We start from the raw sequence: 21,352 nt of genomic DNA, 5'->3' as shown, positions 1-21,352 counted from the left end.
AATAAGGCCTTTTTAAAAATTTAAGTATAATTATAATTAGTTATATCATCCTCTTTCACAGAAAAACTTGGGGAGCAGGAACCAGATGAACAAAAACTCTGTGAGATTCCCCCTGTAATTTCCTGCAATATCTTCTATTTATGGTTCACCCCTACAGGGGAATAAGCAGAAAATCGGAGGTGAATTGACTTTAGCGGGACCAGGATTTCACTTCTGGTTTCTACTCTGTGTTGATCTACTTTCAGGCTCAGTGCTGAGCACTGGTTCCATGGTTAACATAGTTCTCGGTGGAATCACACTGGAGCTATGATACAAGGACGTCCTCTACCATTGTCTGTTCCTGGAACCTCTAATGAAGGGGATTACACTATGCAAAGGGTTGGAGAAGGAGGGACACAGAAGAGGTAACACAGCCTGGGGATGTATTATCTTATTGATGAAGTTCCTACTAGATGTCCTGGGAAAGAACAATTCATGCTCCTGCCCTTGACCTGCCTCACAACTTGTGGAACCTCAGAGCTGAGGAGTTTCTTCTGAAATATCTCTGTCAGAAGGAGATGGTGCCAGGGGGTGGCTGATACCATCTTTTGCCTTTTGACCTAGATGTGACAATTGCTCAATACTGTTGCTGGGTAAAAGCCACAGTATGTTAAATTTCAGAGTAGCAGCTGTGTTAGTCTGTATTCGCAAAAAGAAAAGGAGTACTTGTGGCACCTTAGAGACTAACAAATTTATTTGAGCATAAGCTTTCGTGAGCTACAGCTCACTTCATCGGATGCATTCAGTGGAAAAACTGAATGCATTCAATGAAGTGAGCTGTAGCTCACGAAAGCTTATGCTCAAATACATTTGTTAGTCTCTAAGGTGCCACAAGTACTCCTTTTCAGTATGTTAAATGTTTCCCAGAGGATTAGTGAAGAGATATCTCTCATAAAAGCTCTACACTTTGGACGGGTAACTATAAAGCCTGAGCTGACCTCACTCACACCAATGTAAGTCAGGTGCAAGTAAAAGTAACACCGGTCTAAAACTGGAGTAAGATAAGAATCAGTTCTATAGTTTCCACAGACTTCTAGCAAAACTTCTGAATGAGTAATTACAGTGCATGGAGTTTAAATACACTTCTTAGTATAAAAACTTTTATGATGTAATTAACTTTAATGGAGACTTTAACTATTACATATTTTTAAAAAATCTCTAAATACCACTATTGTTAATTTTTAGAGTACCATCAGTGTGTGTGGCTCTGGATAAGAACACAATATAGGGAAATATTTTTATACACATGAGGAAAAATCACATAGGCCCCACTGAAGCTAATGGCAAAACTCCCAAGGACTTCAATGGGGGCCAAGATATCATTCATAATAGTTCTTTTTCACAAAATAAATGATGTTATCCTACATGCCAGATCAATTGATACCTACTATTAAACCACAAATGATTATATTCTAAAATATTACCATGCACATGCAAATATACAAGGCCATTTAGAACAAGAAATCAAACTTCCTCCTTAACATTCCCCATTGGACAATCCCACATGTTATATATTCTGTGAGCTCTGCATAAATATGAGTGTGTAACTCTTCAGTATGCATCGGGTGCTGCTCATACATTTGAAAACATGAGTGTTAATTTCAGCCTCACTTTGCCCATCTCTAAAATAGGTATAATAATAATTACAACACAAGGAGAGTGTGAAGAATAAATAATGTTTATAAAACACATGGAGATCATTGGAGGAAGGTGCTTCCTGTGCAAAGGATTAACATCTCCTAGGAATGTTATTATTGGATTTATCCAATGATTTCCAATAATCAGAGATCTACAAGACAAGAGATTTCTAAAATAGGCTGAAAAACTTTATCATTTAGTGATATGTTGACTTAACTTAAAAAAAACAAAGTATTTTTTTATTATAAAGGAGAAGTTTTTATGTTAAATTACATAATTACATTTTAAAGAATTGTAACACCAGACAAATATTTATCTGTGTTATGAGCAAATGGCTCTGGAATTAGCATAATCCAGAATATCTCCCCTTTTAAATGAAAGTAAGTAAAGAATATAGTTCAAAAGATACAAAAAGAAGCAAAAATGACAGTTACTTTAAAATATTAGGTTTCAAGTAAATATAAATATGGTATTTTGTTTGAGGTAAAATTAGTATGGCTGTCCAGTACTAAGTCACATTTTTAGTCTATCAATTGTGAATGCAACTAATGACTAATCTGTAGGAGATAATTAAAATGAGATTTGGTCCCATGACTTTAGAACAACTGCGTGACTGGATTGCAGGTTACAATTCTAAGGGTTTTGTAATTAGACAGGCATGCCCAAACTAATCTATAAATTGGTATTCATACCGTCATAAATCCATCCAGCAAACCTGAATCAGGTTTAGGAGGTGCTTGCAATCGTTCCATGGACCACTTTTCAATGATGGAGGCCACCTGGCTGTTCTCTGTGTTTAAGATTCTGAATCCAGTCATGTTAACACCACTATACCGGTAAGGTTCCACATCAAGAGCAAAAAGGTCCTGAAAGAGATGTGTGTCACATAAATGCTTTTTATATGTCATTTCTTAATTCAGGCATTTAACCACCACTGTGGAGATAAGCACTGTAATGTGCCATGACCAACAATATTGTACATGCTACCAAGTGCTGTATGTTCCATGTACAGGTTGGTTGAGGTCTATTTCCTCCATCTTATGCACACATAACTCCAACTGATGCTAGTGGGAGTTCCCTATATGTAAAGAGGAAAGAACATATCCTTTCTCTTTACATACAGAAAGCACATTAGGAAAAAAACTTACGCCCAGTGGCTGAAATTGCTAGTTACAAATACTCCATAAAATGTAATCAGACTTTAATATTATTTGCTAATTTAACAATCCCTTTTTCTGTAGTTCAGATACTGAATTTAAATGATAAAATAAAATAAAATAAAATAAAATAGACAGATTCCCTGCACTTTCCTCAGACTATTTCTCTCTGTTAAGCAGAATACACTCTTCCTGTTTTTATCTTGGTCTATTATCTGTAACATTATTTTTACCTTAATGAGCTCCAGAACAACTTGTAGAGAATTAGTCTCCATTATCTCAAAAACAGAATAAATGTTAAAAGCTCATTATTAAATTTAGATATTTTCAGTTGGATGTTGTAGAAAAACGCATATCCCCAGTAACAAAATATTCTGGCTTTTATACATCTTTCATACTGATCTATCACTGAATACAATATTTTCCTGTTCTTCGGAACACATAAATATCTTTAATTAATCTGATCTATTAATTTCTCTATAGTACTACAACATTTTAATTAAGATCTTTTCTAAAAGAAAAAAATAGGCATATGTGTAGGGGAGAAGATAAGGTTAGAAAAAAAGAGAAATAAGTAAAAATTTTGGATGGAACAAGAGATTTCAAGAACAAGGTCCCGATCCTTCACTGTGATTCTCCAGTGCAGACCCCAGCACCTCTGGGGAGTCCAGAGAACTTCATTAGAGAATTCTGATGCAGAATTGGAACTTAAATATGAAGATGGTGAAAAATATAACTTTTATGACTCAGTAAGCAGAGCTTCAACCAGCAGAAAGTGCTTCAGTACTACATAGCAGGCTACACCAGGACTGTTCTTTTTTCTGATTTCCTTAGTAATATGTCTAGTGAAGGTGAGAGAGACCCTTATTTAGCAGTCCTGCACCAAATTATATTTTGATAAACACTGCAGCCTCCATACAATTCAACCTACAGTGTTTGTCCTTCATCTCCTTTTTTTAAAATTGCCCATTCAATATATTCTAGTTTTCTGTGAAATTGTAACGTTAGAGCTGATATTTATCAGAATGCATTTATTTACCCATTGAAGAGAAAGCAAAGCAATAACAGGGAAAGCAGTATATGATGAATTGCTCATTGTTAACATTAAAACTCAAACCTAATCTCAAAGATAGTTATCTTTCCAGATTCTAATTAGAGCTTATGGTATTATTTTTCATATACAATGTACAGGATATGTACAAGTATCAGGGGGTAGCCGTGTTAGTCTGTATCCAAACAACAAGGAGTTTAGTGGCACCTTAAAGACTAACAGATTTATTTGGGCATCATCTTTTGTGGGTAAAAAAACACTTCTTCAGATGCAGAAGTGGTGTTTTACCCACGAAAGCTAATGCCCAAATAAATCTCTTAGTCTTTAAAGTATCACCAGACTTCTTAGGATATGTACAGTGCTTAATTTGTGCCATGGCTTAACTTGGCTGAGCCTCATCATCTCTCAGTTTGGCAGTTCATAGCCCCAGCACCGTTGGGCTTGCTGCATCAGTTATGACTGTAAAAAAGTTGCTTGAGGTTCAGCACCTAATTCCTCGAGCCCCAGCACCTCTTTCATCACAAATTAAGCACTGGCTATGTAGGAATTCAGAGTGTGCCTGCAGTTTGACATCTATTTACAAATTTCCATACTTGCATCCTTATTCGAAAGACATTGTACATTTTAGCAGAATAGCTAAAAGTAAGAAGAACTATGTTGCAGTAATGCTGTACTCTTACAGAATTTCTTTCCCTTCAAATTTTAGATGCTTTCAAACATCTGCACAAAAAAACCCCAAACTCATAACTAATTGTTTAATCCAAACACAGTCATGTGTACACAAAAGTATAATAAATATACACAACAACTCGGTGTATTAATGAGCTAGTGCATTAGGCCCCTGAATCAGTCACTGGAGAATACAGTTCTGAAGACTGCTTTAAATGCTGTGACTGGAAAATTTATTTGACAGGCTTTCACTGTGTCAGGTAAGAAGCAATTAATAAATCAAAGCAGCTGAAACTCTGTTGCAAGTTACAGAGCTCTACTGCAGCATCAAAATCTATCACCTCCCAGTGTATGCCAAATTATCCATTTCTGTCACTGATTCAGGCTGGTCCTTCAGGCATCTAAAGAAACTAGTGTTCCAAGAAGCAAATGGAAATATTTAATTACAGCAAAATCCTGATTTTAAAATTTAGTAAAAAGTCCATTCTAGAATATAAAGGCAAAGAAACAAATGCAATGAGATAGAAAGCTCAAGTCACTCAAACCAGCAATTCTCACCAATGAGCCAAATTAAAATACAATATACAAAATTAAAACTGAGAAGTCTGGAATCATTTGGTCAGTCTGAGAGCTTTGACAAAGTGAATTATAAACTGTGTGCAATTCCAGCATCTCTGAGTTCCACAAAACATCCCATTCCTTTCACATTGTCAAGTAATGTAATTAAGATGGCTAAGGCCTTTGTTCGATGTCATTGGCATGTTTTTATAAGCTACTTACCAATGTGGTAAAGATATAATGATAGTATTCTGTCATCATTCCCATAGCTAAAGCCTAAAAAAATAAACAAAAGATTAATATTTTGAGGTCACCTAACATACTTTTTAATTGCACCTCTACAGCAAATTAAAAAGCAAAAGTGGAACACTATTTGGAACAGACTATAAGTTAGGAATTATACTAAAATTAGGTCAAGCAAATCATTTCTTAATAGTTAGAACAGATTACTGACTAATAAAGGAATTTATGAACCAGATCTTCTGATAAAATGATTATTATTATAATGTTTAGAGCTGTAATTGTGAAAGAGGCTTATAGTTTTACATATTAATGGGAGCATTAACTTGCCACACAAAATCTGAACTAAGAATATTTTACTTCATTGAATTTATAATGTCTCCACTAACTAATAACCTAATGAGAAAAACAATTCTACTTTGATTAACAATATGACTCAATTAAAAACTAGTATTAGCAAAATAAGTGGGATGTTGATTGATAGACAGACAAACAAATAGATCAACAGATCAAGCTTTGGGCACTTTTACCATATTTCTTTAGCATTAATGGAGCATATCAAATATCGGTACCATTATTCAAAAAGTACAGAAAACTAACAAGTATGTCTTCCTGCCTTCCTAAAAGCACAACACCGAATAATTTCAGCTCAGTTGTGTATTTTCAATTTTGTATATATTTTGGTTGGCAAAATAAGGGCAAGTATTCTTAAATACAGTTTTAAAGAAGTGGGTTGGGGATCTCTCCTCATTCTAATTCATTATTCTTCTACCTTAAAGGGCAGTTCCAATCAGAAAAGTACTCTGCAGAACAGCCCCCTTTGTGTACTAAGATTTATATCCAATCATTTTAGTAACTAAAACTTTTAGTTACTTTTTTTTAGCACTGAAAAGATAACATAGCTATGGAAGAAGAATTTGGATTCTGTTTCTTTTTGTGCACTAACACCATTCTTTTATCAATTACATCTGTTCGAACCCACTGATGGCAAGGGGACAACACAGGACTCACTGTGAACACAATTTGGAAACAATTAATTTTTCAGATATATAAGTGAGATCCTAGTTTGTCCTCCAGAAGCTTTGCTGCTTGTGACGCTGCATGAGAAGGCAAGATGCAACAAGACTGTTGTTAAGGGGGGGAAAGTTAGGAGTCTACAAATTTGAATGCTCAAACTCAAGCATTACCTCATTTTCTTGAAAAGAAAAGGAGTACTTGTGGCAACTTAGAGACTAACAAATTTATTAGAGCATAAGCTTTCGTGAGCTACAGCTCACTTCATCGGATGCATTTGGTGGAAAAAAAACTTTTTTTTTTCCAATGAAGTGAGCTGTAGCTCACGAAAGCTTATGCTCTAATAAATTTGTTAGTCTCTAAGGTGCCACAAGTACTCCTTTTCTTTTTGCGAATACAGACTAACACGGCTGCTACTCTGAAACCTCTCATTTTCTTGCTAAGTGGTGAAACCTCACCATTGGGTCCAGCTAAGGAGTGCCTGTGTGCATTGGGAATCCTCATTCACCAAAATTATAGAGCAGCAATGGAGCTACTCAGAGACCACTACTGCACCCTCAGTGCTACAATACATGCTGAATGTGCTGCATCACCTTAGACAGGGAAGGAGGACAACTAATACCCACCCCTACCACTTCCCTGTCCCTGTCCCTAAAGAAGTTGGAGGATCCCAGTGGAGTATAACTGTGTAGCATACAACAGGTGCAGAAAATTTGGGCAAGCTCTTGAGAATTCTGCCATATGCTCCTTGCATTCCCACCAGCACACAATGGAAATGCAGCAGTTTAAACATATTCAGGGTCCTCCACAATCATGGCAGGAGGGCAGAGAGAATTTGGCCCCTAAGAAAATACGCAAGGGGAACTGACAGTATGAGTAATTTTCTCAGTGGAACATATTAGTGTGCTCATGTGGTAAGGAAAAGAAAGATTTAATTTACAAACATACTCAAGTGGGTTTGTCAATCAATGCAAGGTTGAGTTTTCTATTATTGAAATACACTATTGGAATTCTATTCATTTGATTATGGAATATACTAAAATTAGAAGTCTAAATTAAAATTGTTCATTGTGCAGAATAATACTAAACAAACATTTTAAATTTGCTTTCTGTTCAGAGTGCCAGTCTATGAGTGTAGAACCAACAGGACATTGATCATTATAAGATAATGTAAAAGATTGTTCCAGGTAACATTTGCCTCCAGAGACTTGTAAATAAAGCTCTTGCTCCATCCCAACCAAATAAAAGAAAAGTGGCTATCATTATAATCTCATATAACATTAGCTCAGGTGGACTTGGTTGATTTTCCAGTAGAAAGAGCTCAGTAAAATTGACACACAATTTAAAAATCAGTTGAAACTAGGTGTTCCTGTTATTTGTTAGGAAATATACTAGGCCATCTGAAGTGATGTAATGATTACCTGTTTTAAAATGCCTGCTGCCATTTCATGACTGCAGTCAAAGATCACGTGGAACTCCTTGCCTCTTTTCATCTCCTTTAGTAAAGGCTTAGCATCCTTTGTGTCAGCTGGTAACTGACGGATTTTTAGTCTCAGGTTGTACCGTGATGGAGCTTTAATGAGCTCTTGTAATCGAATAAGGCCTTAAAGAAAATATGAAGAAGACAGGAAAGGAAAATTATTGAAATGAAAATGAAATGACCTGGCAAGAGAAAATAGCTTATTACAAAATATTTGCAATTTCCTGATTTCCCCCCCCCCCCGCCTTCTTATGAGTACACTACAGTGTGTATAAATTTGTGCTTAAAGAAGTGTCTGGGCTCCCATTGCTTTCTTGTCACAATTCATTTTTCTTCATTAATATTAATAGACAGTAAGCAGCCTGAGTTAGGATTACCTCCAGGAATGCAGACAAATCTTCCTTTTTGCATTTTCTTGAAGCTATGATATTCTTCTCTAAAGAATATATATAATTATTATAATTCAATTAAAGCAATATCCCAGACTAATAGTTTGTAATCAGACTAAGCATTCTCATGACTAATCTATCAGGTTTATATACACAGTTGAAGTTCATTACAGTACCATGGAACATTTTCACATAATCCACACCAGGCTACTAACAGTGTTAATTTATCTTTTTTAATTATACAATTAACAAGCAGCTTCAAAAGCACAGAAAAAATGGGTGTAGAATAAACAGTAGGCTCATGTCACTTAATTCCTCTTTAACATACTACAAAACATTTTGAATTACTTATTCCCGCCCCCTCCCCCGACAAGTTACATATATGGAAATTTCTCAAAAATCTTTTAGTTCAAATCAATGTGACAGTGCAGAGTTGGTTTACAGATCATTGCTCTGTGACCAATACTAAACCTCATGTTGTTTAACTGTATTGAAAATGACAGCATAAGAGCAGCTCTTCCCTAAAGTAACAGTTCATTTCAGTGTTAGCAAGAAAGATGTATTCTTATGGGTAAACTTTCTCCCTGTCATGTGAAGAATTGGATGTGCATAACTCACTGGCAGTAATGGCTGTTATATGCCATCAGTACCTCATATGTGATGCTTGGGACCAATTTTCCACCTACCAAAGTCAATGAAAGTTCTGTCTTTGACTTCAGCTGGAGTAGGATCAGGCCCTAAAAGATATCTCCAATGTCTGAAATTACCTACTTCCTTTCAAGATAGAGATATTAATGAGGAAGGTTCATGAAATGATGTTAGCTGTCATGCATTATCATCATGTGTAACTTTACACAGAACAAAAAGCTGCAAATTCACCTTAAAATTTTATATAGATATTATGCAATAGCAGAAGCTATCTTACATTCATTTGACCTATGGAAAACTTTACAAAATGTTGTCCCTCACCTATAGTTAGTGTGTTTTTATTTGTGTGACACTATGTAATTTATAAAATAAATGTAATTGTGCAAAGCACTTTATAGCATGTAAGGAGTGACAAAAAACGAATAGAATATGATAGTGTCTCAAAAAGACTATTCCAAACTAAAGAGGCACAGACGCTGACAATACAGAACAGTACAGTACAAATCAAATAGAATGACCCATAATTATTATAGATTGAATACTTCATGCAGCTAAGTGTTAAAAGAACAGTGTCAGAGGCAAAATACCATGTACTTTATTCCTCTTAGTTTCTAAAATACAATTATTATATTTGAAAAATTGAAAAACAATTTAACTTAGCATGAAACTGTATTATATTCTGAGTAAACCACTGGACCAAATTAAAGCTTTACCACAGGACTTAAAACATACCTCTTTTCACTATACTTAATTCTTTAGTGCACTTTTTAAGTATATGTACCCAGATCTCTAGTTCTTTGTTCTTCATCTAAATAAATAACTGTATTCCCAGAGAGACCCATGCATGAGGCAGATGTCTGCATGTAAATATCACCTTCTCCATGCAGGAGATGGAATCATTCACCTCTGTGGCACCATTTTCTCTTTTTTGGACAGCGTAGAGAAATCTACATGAGGGCAGAATCACACTGGGGATGGTGCAAGCCATGGCCCAGGAGTAAAGCCACATCATTCTCCTGACATCCCTGCACAGATTACGTGGAATTGGAAACACTGCCTTGTACTGCTGCTACCTTCTCCATTAATCCTTTTGGTGTTGGGACAAATCCTTACAAAGGGATTCAGAAGGACAACTGCTGCAGGTGCAAAGGCCTTGGAACCATGGCTCCACTGATGACAGGCTGGGATAAGCTCCCAAGACCCCAAAACCAATACAGGGTCACAAGGACTCTACAAAACTGCCCCTTACTTCCTCCTTTGTAAGCAAAGTAAAAACATGTAATTAGAGACATTTTTTTCCTGCTAAGGTAACTCTAAAACATCTTTGATTTTAAAAATACACCTTGCCAAGTCCAAAATATGATTTAATTGGTTGTTCTACTTTGAAAAGGAAAGTAAACAAACTGAAATATTAAACATTGAAAGTGTTATTTTTCTGTGCTCAGTAACAACTTTTCTTGAAATTTTTTACAAACTATCATATTCCACATCCTTGGATATATATTTACACACTCAAATCAACACTGCTATATAAATTACATTGAGTTGGTTTAGAACAGTGGTTCTCAACTTTGGTCCACTGCTTGTTCAGGGAAAGCCCCTGGAGGGCTGGGCCAGTTTGTTTACCTGCCATGTCCGCAGGTTCAGCTGATCGCGGCTTCCACTGGCCACGGTTCATCATTCCAGGCCAACGTGGGCTGCGGGAAGCGGCACGGGCCGAGGGATGTGCTGGCCACCCTTCCTGCAGCCCCCATTGGCCTGGAGCGGCGAACCGCGGCCAGTGGGAGCCGCAATCGGCCGAACCTGTGGACACAGCAGGTAAACAAATCACCCCGGCCCACCAGGGGCTTTCCCTGAACAAGTGGTGGACCAGAGTTGAGAATCACTTTTTTAGAAAATAGCCTGAGGCATCTGGATGGCTCAGGAAACATGTGATGAGACAGAGAACCTTTTACGTTTAGGTTTCTGGCTTGAATATGATCCAAAACAGTAGTTATGTGAATGCATTAATATATGACCACTGATTAGTTGCCTCTGTGCAGTGTATTAGTGATCACAATCAACTTCCTAGTGGACAGACTTCCACCTCACAGAAACACCATTACATTCATTAGCACCCTTTCTGCGGAGATGCCATGTGCAGAACAGTCATGGAGACTGAATCACTTTCGCACCACTACTCAGACTCTGCAGGCTAAGACACAGGCTAAGGATAGCTGTGCTATACCTGATTTGGAGGTAAATAGCAGATGTCAGTCCACAGGGTTGTAAAACCAGCACTTTCTACAATTAAAATTAAAGAAAACTTAGCTAAATATTTATTTACCTGACACGCTGTAATGACACCAAGAGCAAATGAATTACATTATTTCTTTGATGCATAAGTGGGTGTAACATAGCCACTTACTTAATGACTTTGAATAAAAGAATAAGTTAGTTTAAAAACATAATTTTTATTTAAATTTATAAATAACTCCTATGCAGTAAGCAAGGGTTTTTTTTCCTCGCCTGGATCCACTTCTGCTTGCCAATACACATTTCCACTACACACCTGCTACAGCAGCCAAGGTATCATCTATTTGTGGTAATGGATAAGAATCCTTGAATGTGACTATTTATTTTTGCATAAATCACACAAAATCTGGTGCTTCCATCTTTTTTCTTAACCAGAATGATGGTTGAGGCCCAAGAACTGCTTGCAGGTTTAATTATGCCTTCCTCAATTATGCTTTCCTCAATGGCTTGTAAGGCCTCTCCTCTCTTTGCTACTGTTAACCAGCAAGGTGGCTATTTTAACAGGCTGGCTTCCCCCAGTATCAATCTTGTGCTGGACCAATGCAGTACAACCTATGTCTTTGTTGGATTGGGAGAACCTAACCAAGCATTCTTACCTGACCTAACCAAAAAGTCTCTTAGGGTGTGGCTCTGGGCCCCTGCACTTTGCTGCCCAGCTCTATTCCTGGCCAGCTCTATCTAAGGTATTCCAATTTGGGGTCTCAGAGCCCAGGCTCCAGCCTGAGCCCAAACATCTACACAGCATTTTTATAGAACCACAGCCTGAGTCAACTTATGCAGGGTACCTACAGGTGTTTTATTGCAGTGTAAACATACCCTTAGATAGAATCGGATGGGAATTTTTTGAGAAAACATTTTTTAAAGGAAAAACAGTTAATTTATTGAAACCAAAACTATTTGAGAATCACAGTTGGTTTCAGTGAATTTTCTTACTCAAAAAATGTTGGGGGAAAAAAAGTTCTGAAATGGTCAAAAAGTTTTGTTTTGATATTTTCTAAATGAAATATTCTGGTTTTTCAATTTGAAATGACTTTTCATACGGAAATTCTAAGTTTTGACCATCTCTACTAATATTATCAGCTGGTAGTACAAGATACATAGAATAAAGAGATTCTGAGATCCTGTCATTATTTTAAAGCTGCTGACCATTTGGGGGCTGTAAGAACTTTAGTCAAGCTAAGACAGAATTTCTATTGAGTAAAATGCAGACAGGATGTAGAAAATTGGTGTAGGAAATATGAGCATTTCACTGCAAAGAAGGGTCGCCCTACTACAGGGAAAGGTCCTGTGCAGCAGTATCTCATGGGTGTACCAGTGGAGCACATTTGTGTTTATACACTTGTGTGTCTGCCTGAGATAGAGTCTGACAATAAATATTTAGCTATAGACTAGTTTACAAAATGGCTTGAAATATACCCAATAAGGCACCAAGAGGCTATGACAGTAGGAGAGATTCTAGTGAATTAATTCTTCACCAGATTTGTGATGCTGGTGAGTTACACACAAGTCAAGTCAAGGGAGAAACTTTGAATCCAAAGTGTTTCAGGAAGTTTGTGAGATTCCACACCCATGCACTTTCAATCAGATGGGATGGTGCTAAAATTCAATAGGCCTTTGGGGGTTCAGCTGGCTACATTTGTATCCCATTCCTTTTGGTTTATAGACGAGCTGTCAAAGAAAGCAAAAGTGTAACTTAGCACTCCTAATATTTGGGCATTAGCTAAGGATCCCAGCAAACATAATGTACAGCATTCCTGAAGAGGAACTGAAAGAGATTTGAGTCATTTGGAAGATGCAGATACCTTCTAATCCAAAACTAAAGAAGAGAAAATCTTACCTTCCCTAGAGAAAATCTGAGGATAGCCTTTGGCAAAATGAAGCATCCATGACGTAGGTCATATAGGGAAACTTATAAAAGAGGGGAGCTGGTCTGGTTCCACAATACTAGGAGAAACTAGAGTAGGAGCCCTAAGCTAGATAAAACCTACGGAAGAACACTATATGGTACCAATCCAACTAAATGAAATGGTGTATTGGATATAGTTGGGAGTTATCCATCAGGACCATCTGCAGAGATATCTGGGGACAGGATTTTAGCATGTTTGCCCAATAACTGAGAATATAGCTTTGGCAACTGAGGCTGGGATTGTTCTGACAGAGATGTGTTCTCCATTAGGACAAAAGTCCGTCAGTTTCACTAAAATAATATACATTCCTTGGGATCCTGAAATTCCAGATGATTGAAAGGTAGTCAGGCAGAGAGAGAACAAGTCCAAAGAGATTTGAATGGAAGTGAAATTACATTGTGTTGGTGGTATGAAGCTGAAAAACACCATGTAAATAGTTACGCTTGTATCACTTGTAATTTAAAAATTTTAAAAATTAATTTATTTTCTTTCAGTTTTGGATGGATCATACAGGAACTCACCATTTTAGATTCCATCGAGATGATGGGCAGTGTGGATATATTGAGGCTGGGTGAAACCTTGTTGACACTGGTGGCTGTGACAGCCACCCTTCATTCAGGACAAACGTAAAAAAGCACGTAAGCTTCCTTTATCAAATAGGTAGCTCAAACAATAGGAGCCATCACCCAAAACAGAGGTGACATGCAAGGCTGAAATAGGAGTTGAGCTATTTGTGGTAAAGGAGTTTCCCTAGTGTCTCAGTGAAAATTCAGGGGGATGAATATTTGATGGAGCTGTGTGTGAGTGAGTGAGAGAAGGAGCAGAATTACCACAGAAGCACACAGCTAAGGCAACAAGGAAGCTCCAGAGACTGCTAAAGATGTTCTTGTAGCATGACCTTCAGAAAAAGCTATGAGAGAGAGAGCTTTTTGGTAGAGAGCTAGTTGAAAGACATTTGGAACTGTAAGTATGCTGTCTCCTGCTGTTTGATCCATACTGTGTTCAGGAAAACAGGACTTTATGTATTTTGTTTACTATCTTGAATAGTTGTTACAAACTACTCAAGATAGTTAAGTCCCAAGCAGACTGTGAAGAGCTACAAAAGGATCTCACAAAACTGGGTGATTGGGCAACAAAAAGGCACATGAAATTCAATGTTGATAAATGTCAAGTAATGCATATTGGAAAACATAATCCCAACTATACGTATAAAATGATGGGGTCTAAATTAGCTGTTACCACTCAAGAAAGAGATCTTGGAGTCATTGTGGATAGTTCTCTGAAAACATCCACTCAAAGTGCAGCAGCAGTCAAAAAAGCAAACAGAATGTTGGGAATCATTAAGAAAGGGATAGATGATAAGACAGAAAATATCATATTGCCTCTATACAAATCCATGGCATGCTCACATCTTGAATACTGCATGCAGATGAGGTTGCCCTTCTCAAAAAAAATATATTGGACCTGGGAAAGGTTCAGAAAAGGGCAACAAAAATTATTGGGGGTATGGAATGGCTTCCATATGAGAATTTAATAAGATGGGGACTTTTCAGTGGGAATATGATAGAGGTCTATAAAATTATGACTGGTATGGAGAAAGTAAATAAGGAAGTGTTATTTCTCAAAACAAGAACTGGGGTCACCAAATGAAATTAATAGGCAGCAGGTTTAAAACAAACAAAAGGAAGTATTTTTTTCACGTAACACACAGTCAATCTGTGGAACTCCTTGCCAAAGGATGTTGTGAAGGCCAAGACTAATCCCACTTTAACCATTTTTAGAGAAAAAATAAGGCTATGACATAAACCAACAAATAGCAGACATTTTAGAGTTAAGGCTGTTTGTTTTTTCTCAGTGGTTTAAGTTAAGAACGGAAACACAGCTTTACAGTTTCATTTGATAGTTTCTTCTAATTTATTTCAGTTGGATACTAATCTTAGAGTAATAAATTCCAAGGGCTGATCATCTACTCTGACCTCCTGTATTACACAGTACATAGAACTTTCCCAGAATATTCTCCTTTGCTTCCTGTCCTAAATTGACATATGACATTGTTCCAGTGTGTGCTATTAAACAGCTGTCAAGTTTCACCCCAGAAGAGATTACAGTTCAGTAGTTCAGGAAGAGATTTCCATAAATAGATAAAGGTAAGTATTCATAGATTCTTTTGGAAAAAAAGCTGCTATATAAATGTAAAATATAATATTAGAAGATGTTCAAGGGAAAGATTACAACTACCCCACTCAGAAATGGTAAAACATTAACAGCTACTTCCTTTCAAAGGAATTCAGAAGGAAATTTTTCATTGTCTTCTGAATAAGCACCATCAGTTGTGTTTATAAAGCTCAACTGAATTATGTAGGCCACAAAACATGTTCCAGTGTACTAAATGGTTCACTTCGGTAGTCCACTGGGCCATAAGATACAATAAATATTTGTTAATCCCTGTTCAGACTCATAAAATAAATCCATGCTGGCACTAATTCAACAGTTTTCAGCTTGTAAGGCTCCCTGGGGAATGACTTTGAAGAGCAAAAATCTTTCACTAGTAGGATCTGCTATCTCTTGCTTAGGATTTCAAGGATTCATCAGTTTGTGGAAAATGAACGGTACAGAGAATTTAAGCTAAATCTGAGGAAGTAGCTGTCATTACAGTTACCCTACAGCTCCTACAACAAAGAAATGCTTCACAAAAGAATGATAATACAGTACTTAGTATCCATTTACTCATTGTTTTTATTTGTACATAACAGCCCAGATTTGCAAGCTGCTGAGCAACATCAACTCTCACTAAGATTTTAATGAGAATTCAGGTTGTTCAACGTTTCTCAGGTTTAGGTCAAACTTAGAAAGAAAGCATGCTTGTGCTCATACAAAGTGAAGGCTGAAACTCGTTCCTGACACATTGTGTCTAGGAATTTAATTGGTTTGATTATACAGGCTGCAGTAGAGCCTTTTTAATTTAACTTTTTTTGGATCCCAACTACTAGGCTACAATAAGGCTCTAATATTTATGTGCTGCAATATTTAGATTAAACAGAGCAGAGGGTGGAGGGATGCTTATAGATCTGTAAGGAAAAGCTTGCAAATGAATATCTTTCCAGGTAGCATAATTTTAATTTCCCTAAGGGATACAGTGCATGAAAGGAATCCTCAGAACAAAGTATATCACTTATGCGGTGCAAAAGCCCAGGCATTTTTCAAAACTTCCACCCCACCCCGCACTCCAGTGATAATCTGTATACAACTTGGTTGATGGCTAAGGGGATGGATTGTTTTGGAGAACATTATCTTCTGATCATTGCAGTTTTCTAATATTTTTTGTTTTCTTTTCTGGTTAAACACTTGTGTTGTGGCCCATGATTTGGGTACCAACCTCTGATTAACTTTGAAGTCCTAAAAAAGTTCATATAGAAGTTACCTCTCCTTATGGTCTTTTACAAATCTTGTGGTTTGCTGTGCCCTCTGCTATCAATGCTCGGAGTCTGTTTTTCCAGGACCAGTGATAGCACATGTCGTTTTTAAGACTTTCATCTTTATAATTCCCTCCCTTTATCTATGGTCCAACAGAGACCTCGTCAGGAGAACTTAAGAGCACATTTTTTTTTGTATAGACAAGCTTCTGAGTGTACATCCCTCTGGAAATCCAAGGCATGCATGAGGAACGTGCCTCTGGTTTAACATCCATGAGGATGATGCAGCATTTACTATTGTATCCTACAATCCACTTCTTCCTCATCCTCACTCTCCTCCTTTGGACTGATTTATGCCTGCAGGAAAGGGGCAGTTCCTGCAATTGCATCCAATGGATATACTTAGGGATGGCTCCTTTCCACCCACCACCTCATACACATGTACAAGGGACAGGTCTAAAAAGGTCATAAGTAAAAAAATAAAATATAGGCATTCAAGACTAGGAAGAAAGTTATTTTTGTAAAGTTGCACTAGCTCAGAAGATCCCAAACCCAACACATTTCATTTTATTTATAGTCTTTATTACAGCGGCAAAGAGTCCTGTGGCACCTTATAGACTAACAGACGTATTGGAGCCAGGGCCGGCTCCAGGCACCAACTTTCCAAGCAGGTGCTTGGGCCGGCATTCAGAATGGGGCTGCAGTCCATGTCCCAAGGCAGTAATTCGGCGGCAGCTCCACCGCTTTTCCCACTGTGGCGGCTTTTGGGTGGCATCTCCGCCAATCTTCTGGGCGTGGGGGCAATTCGGTGGCAGCCCCGGTACTGTTGCGGTGGCAGCAATTTGGTGGCAACTGATTCGGGCGGCAAAATTAGTAGAGCCACCCCTGATTGGAGCATAGGCTTTCGTGGGCGAACACCCACCATGTCGGATGCACGGTTTTCACCCACGAAAGCTTATGCTCCAATACTGTCTGTTAGTCTATAAGGTGCCACAGGACTCTTTGCCACTTTTACAGATCCAGACTAACACAGCTACCCCTCTGATATTTAAGTCTTTATTACAGTATCTCTTACAAATAAATGAAATAGGCAGGCAGGTAAGTGGTGCAATGACACACCTTTGCCTTTGAGGCCAGCAATGGAAAGGGGAGGGAACACTATAAAACTGAGAATTTTGTCTAATCTGAAGCATTTTCAGGACTGAGTGCCCTGCATTTCAAAGCAAGTTGCATGCAGCAATTTTCAGGAAATAAATTTCCCAGTTTGGGGCCTTCAATTAGGGGAGGAATAAAGGAAGGAATTTGGAGGACAGCAACAAAACAATTGATTATTTTATCATTTTGAATTATATCTTTGTGCTGACTAATTCCAAATTTCAGCCTTGAGCATTTTAATAGAACTGACTTACAATAAAACCACATAGAATACAGCCCTGCAGATGAAATTCTGACCACTTATTTTATTGGTACTACAGAACCCTACTATGATGAAAAGAAAACAAGCTCTTGAAATAGCTTTACAGCAACGTGGAAGTGAAATAATTGTTGTATTGTGCGGAGGGGGGATATATTTTCTAAAGTGACTTGTATCATGGACCTTTTCTGCCCCTTTGAACTCTTGATTTTTATTTATTTATTTATTTACTTATTTTGGCAGCCACTGTCATGAGCCTTATGTCTGAATGACTGAAAATATAGGCATGAGTCTCCTTTTTCAGAAACTATAATTCAGTTTTATGGAGAATCCTGAAAGTGCAGTTTTTGAACACTTTAGCTGACATCCTCCTCCAAAGAGATCAATCCCATCACCTCCTCAGCATTGTCAACTTCAACCAACTCCAAGAAGCAAGAGTCTCAAGTTTGTTCTGAAAGCCAAGCTCAGCTTTACAAGCCATTGTTATACCAGCTGGCCAGCTCATCAAGCTATTTATCATTTCCATTAATGCTGCCTTTGTGGTGTACAAGAAGATATCAAACCAATGAACTTTGCAATGGGCTGTACACATAAACACTTTTTTGTATAATAGAAAGTTACACATTCTTTATTTAGATGAAAGCCAATCTTGCCTGTTCTGAGCAGCAGGACACTCAGAACGGGCTAAATATAAATATATTACATTATTTTGCTGTTTGAGAAATTCCTTTATTTTCAATTTTTTGCAACGTTTTCTGTCAGAAAATAGGATATTGGGATAGATGGACATTTGGTCTCACCCAATATGGCCATTCTTATATTTTTATGTTCACAAATCTTGACTATTGGAACAGATTATCTGTGAGCTCTCAGAGTTGGCTCTATTTTCCCCACATCCTCTATTTACAAAAGACCTGACTTTAATAAAATAATAATAATCAATCTTTTGAGAATCTGCACCTGCTGGTAGTATTGCACAGAAAGCAAGGCAAACTCAGTGCCATTCAGAGCCTTCTGGAAATAAAGTCAAAGTAAATGATATTTAAACCCACTTTAATACCCCTTTGTACTGCTTAAGTGGTGTCAAGAGGCCTTAGTGTAAATAAACATCTGGTCCCTGGGATTTTTATTTTAAAAAGACAGAAACCTGGTTAAAGGAACTTGACCTCCGAGTGCAACGCTGAGGCCAAAAGGACTAACACAATCCTGGATGCACAAACAGAGGAATCTTGGGTAAGAATACTGTGTCCACAATTCAAGAAGGGTGTTGATAAATTGGAGAGTTCAGAGAAGAATCTTGAGAATGATTAAGGATTAGAAAATATGTGTTTGTAGTAAACTGAAAGAGACCAATCATTGCGCTTAACAAAGACAATATTAATTGTGACTCGATTACAGCCCCTAATTGTACCTACATGGGGAACAAATATTTAATAACAGGCTCTTCAATTTAGCAGAGAAAGGTATAACACGATCTAATGGTTGGAAGCTGAAGCTAGACAAATTAAATCTGGAAATAAGGCATACCTCATGTTACCAGTTAGAGCAGGGATCAGCAACCTTTGGCACGCGGCCCATCAGGGAAATCCGCTGGCGGGCCTGGCCGGGCCAGTTTGATTTCCTGCGGCATCCCCAGGTTCATCCAATCGCAGCTCCCATTGGCTGGGATTTGCCATTCCAGACCAATGGGGGCTGCGGGAAGTGGCGCAGGCTGAGAGATGTGCTGGCTGCCACTTCCCGCAGCCCCCATTGGCCTGTAATGGCAAACCATGGCCAGTGGGAGCTGCAATCGGCCGAACCTGTGGATGCTGCAGGTAAACAAACTGTCCCGGCCCGCCAATGGATTTCTCTGAAGGGCCACAGAGGTTGCCGATCCCTGAGTTAGAGTAATTAACCATTGGAACAATTTACCAAGGCTCATGGTGAATTTTCCATCAGTGACAATTTTTAAATCAGTTTGGGATGTTTTTCTAAAAGATTTGCACTAGGAAATATTTGGGGGAAGCTCTATGGGCTGTGTAATACAGGAGGTTAGACTAGATGATCACAATGGTCCTTTATGGTCTTGGGATCCATTCATTTCCTTCTGAAAAATGGCACTGGCTGTATTTAAATTATTTAGGATAAATCATGCTTTGGCATAAAAACCCAGTTAGGGTTCCCCTCATGGAGTTTCTTCTAACTTAAACGAATCAAGAGGAAGGGTCTGCTCCTTTGAGATAGAAGATGGGGGACACAGCTTCAATCCCGAGAATCTGGATATTCCTACAGATTCACTAAGATGTTGGGGGAGTTAATGGAGGCCAGAGTCATCTGTGTAGTGGTCCTGTGCCTCCAGGCTACCTATAAATGCTCCCTATCTGCTCTGCAACCCACTGCCCCTCGGACTTCCCTCAGATGGAAGTTTCGCACCATGGAGTGACTTCTCTTCAAGAGTTAATACACCTTTAGAGGATGTTAACTCATGAGTGAATACCCTGGATGACTATGCATGCATCCTCCAGCTCCCCCAACCCCAGACCTCCCCGTTTATGGATCCATACACTGGTATTGCAGCAATGAGTACAATGCCTAGGAGACAGCTGATTCTAATATTCCCTAGGAGAAGAGAGATATGCCAAACAGAATCCTTCGGCACAAGGCATGATCTGCCCCTTTAATTTTTTTAATAATATATTCTTCCCAAGTTTCCTACTAACAAATGTTTCTGTCTCACTATTTTTTTCTAATGGCAATGCCAAGCCACCATATTTTAGAGTGCAAACAAAATCCTTATTACTTTCAAGTACTTCTCTCTGTTGGATACAAGCCATGCCAGTACCAGTGAGCACGTTTCAGGCTTTTGCTAGCCTCTTAAAGCATACTTTCTCTTTTTGGCATTTCTTTTTGGAACCCTGTTCTTTTAGAACCCTGTTATAGATCTTGACCTTCACAACACCCTCTGGCAAGGAGTTCCACAGGTTGACTGTGTGTTGTGTAAAAAAAAATCCTTCCTTTTGTTTGTTTTAAACCTGCTGCCTATTAATTTCACTTGGTGGCCTCTAGTTCTTGTGTTACGAGAAGGAGTAAATAACACTTCCTTTTTTACTTTCTCCACACCAGTTATGATTTTACAGGCCTCAACGGTATCATATCCCCCCTTAGTCGTCTCTTTTCCACGCTGAAAAGTCGCAGTCCCCTCTCCTCATACGGCAGCCGTTCCATATCCCTAAAAATTTTTGTTGCCCTTTTCTGAACCTTTTCCAAGTCCAATATATCTTTTTTGAGATGGGGCGACCACTGCTTGCAGTATTCAAGATGTGGGCATGCCATGGATTTATATAGAGGCAATATGATATTTTCTGTCTTATTATCTATCCCTTTCTTAATGATTCCCAACATTCTGTTCGCTTTTTTGACTGCCATTGCACATTGAGTGGATGTTTTCAGAGAACTATCCA

The 21,352-nt window shown here is 38.1% G+C and overlaps 1 protein-coding gene across 5 annotated transcripts in view; it reads right to left on the bottom strand.

Annotated features, from left to right (window-relative positions):
- The window catches only part of GRIK2 (glutamate ionotropic receptor kainate type subunit 2), a 587,425-nt gene that overhangs the window by 365,210 nt on the left and 200,863 nt on the right, over positions 1-21,352 (bottom strand). For all 5 annotated transcript variants that reach the window (XM_038395673.2, XM_043510712.1, XM_038395676.2 and 2 more), the window contains 3 exons: positions 7,788-7,969; positions 5,335-5,388; positions 2,370-2,543 (listed from right to left, as the gene is read on the bottom strand). In XM_038395673.2, the coding sequence (XP_038251601.1) occupies positions 2,370-2,543; positions 5,335-5,388; positions 7,788-7,969 (410 nt within the window). The remainder of the gene's footprint in view (positions 1-2,369; positions 2,544-5,334; positions 5,389-7,787; positions 7,970-21,352) is intronic.

The sequence above is a fragment of the Dermochelys coriacea genome, chromosome 3 (genome assembly GCF_009764565.3).
Source record: "Dermochelys coriacea isolate rDerCor1 chromosome 3, rDerCor1.pri.v4, whole genome shotgun sequence".
Taxonomy (NCBI): Eukaryota; Metazoa; Chordata; order Testudines; family Dermochelyidae; genus Dermochelys; species Dermochelys coriacea.
Note: the sequence above shows the minus strand (reverse complement) of the source record. Positions and strands in the feature narration are given on the sequence as shown.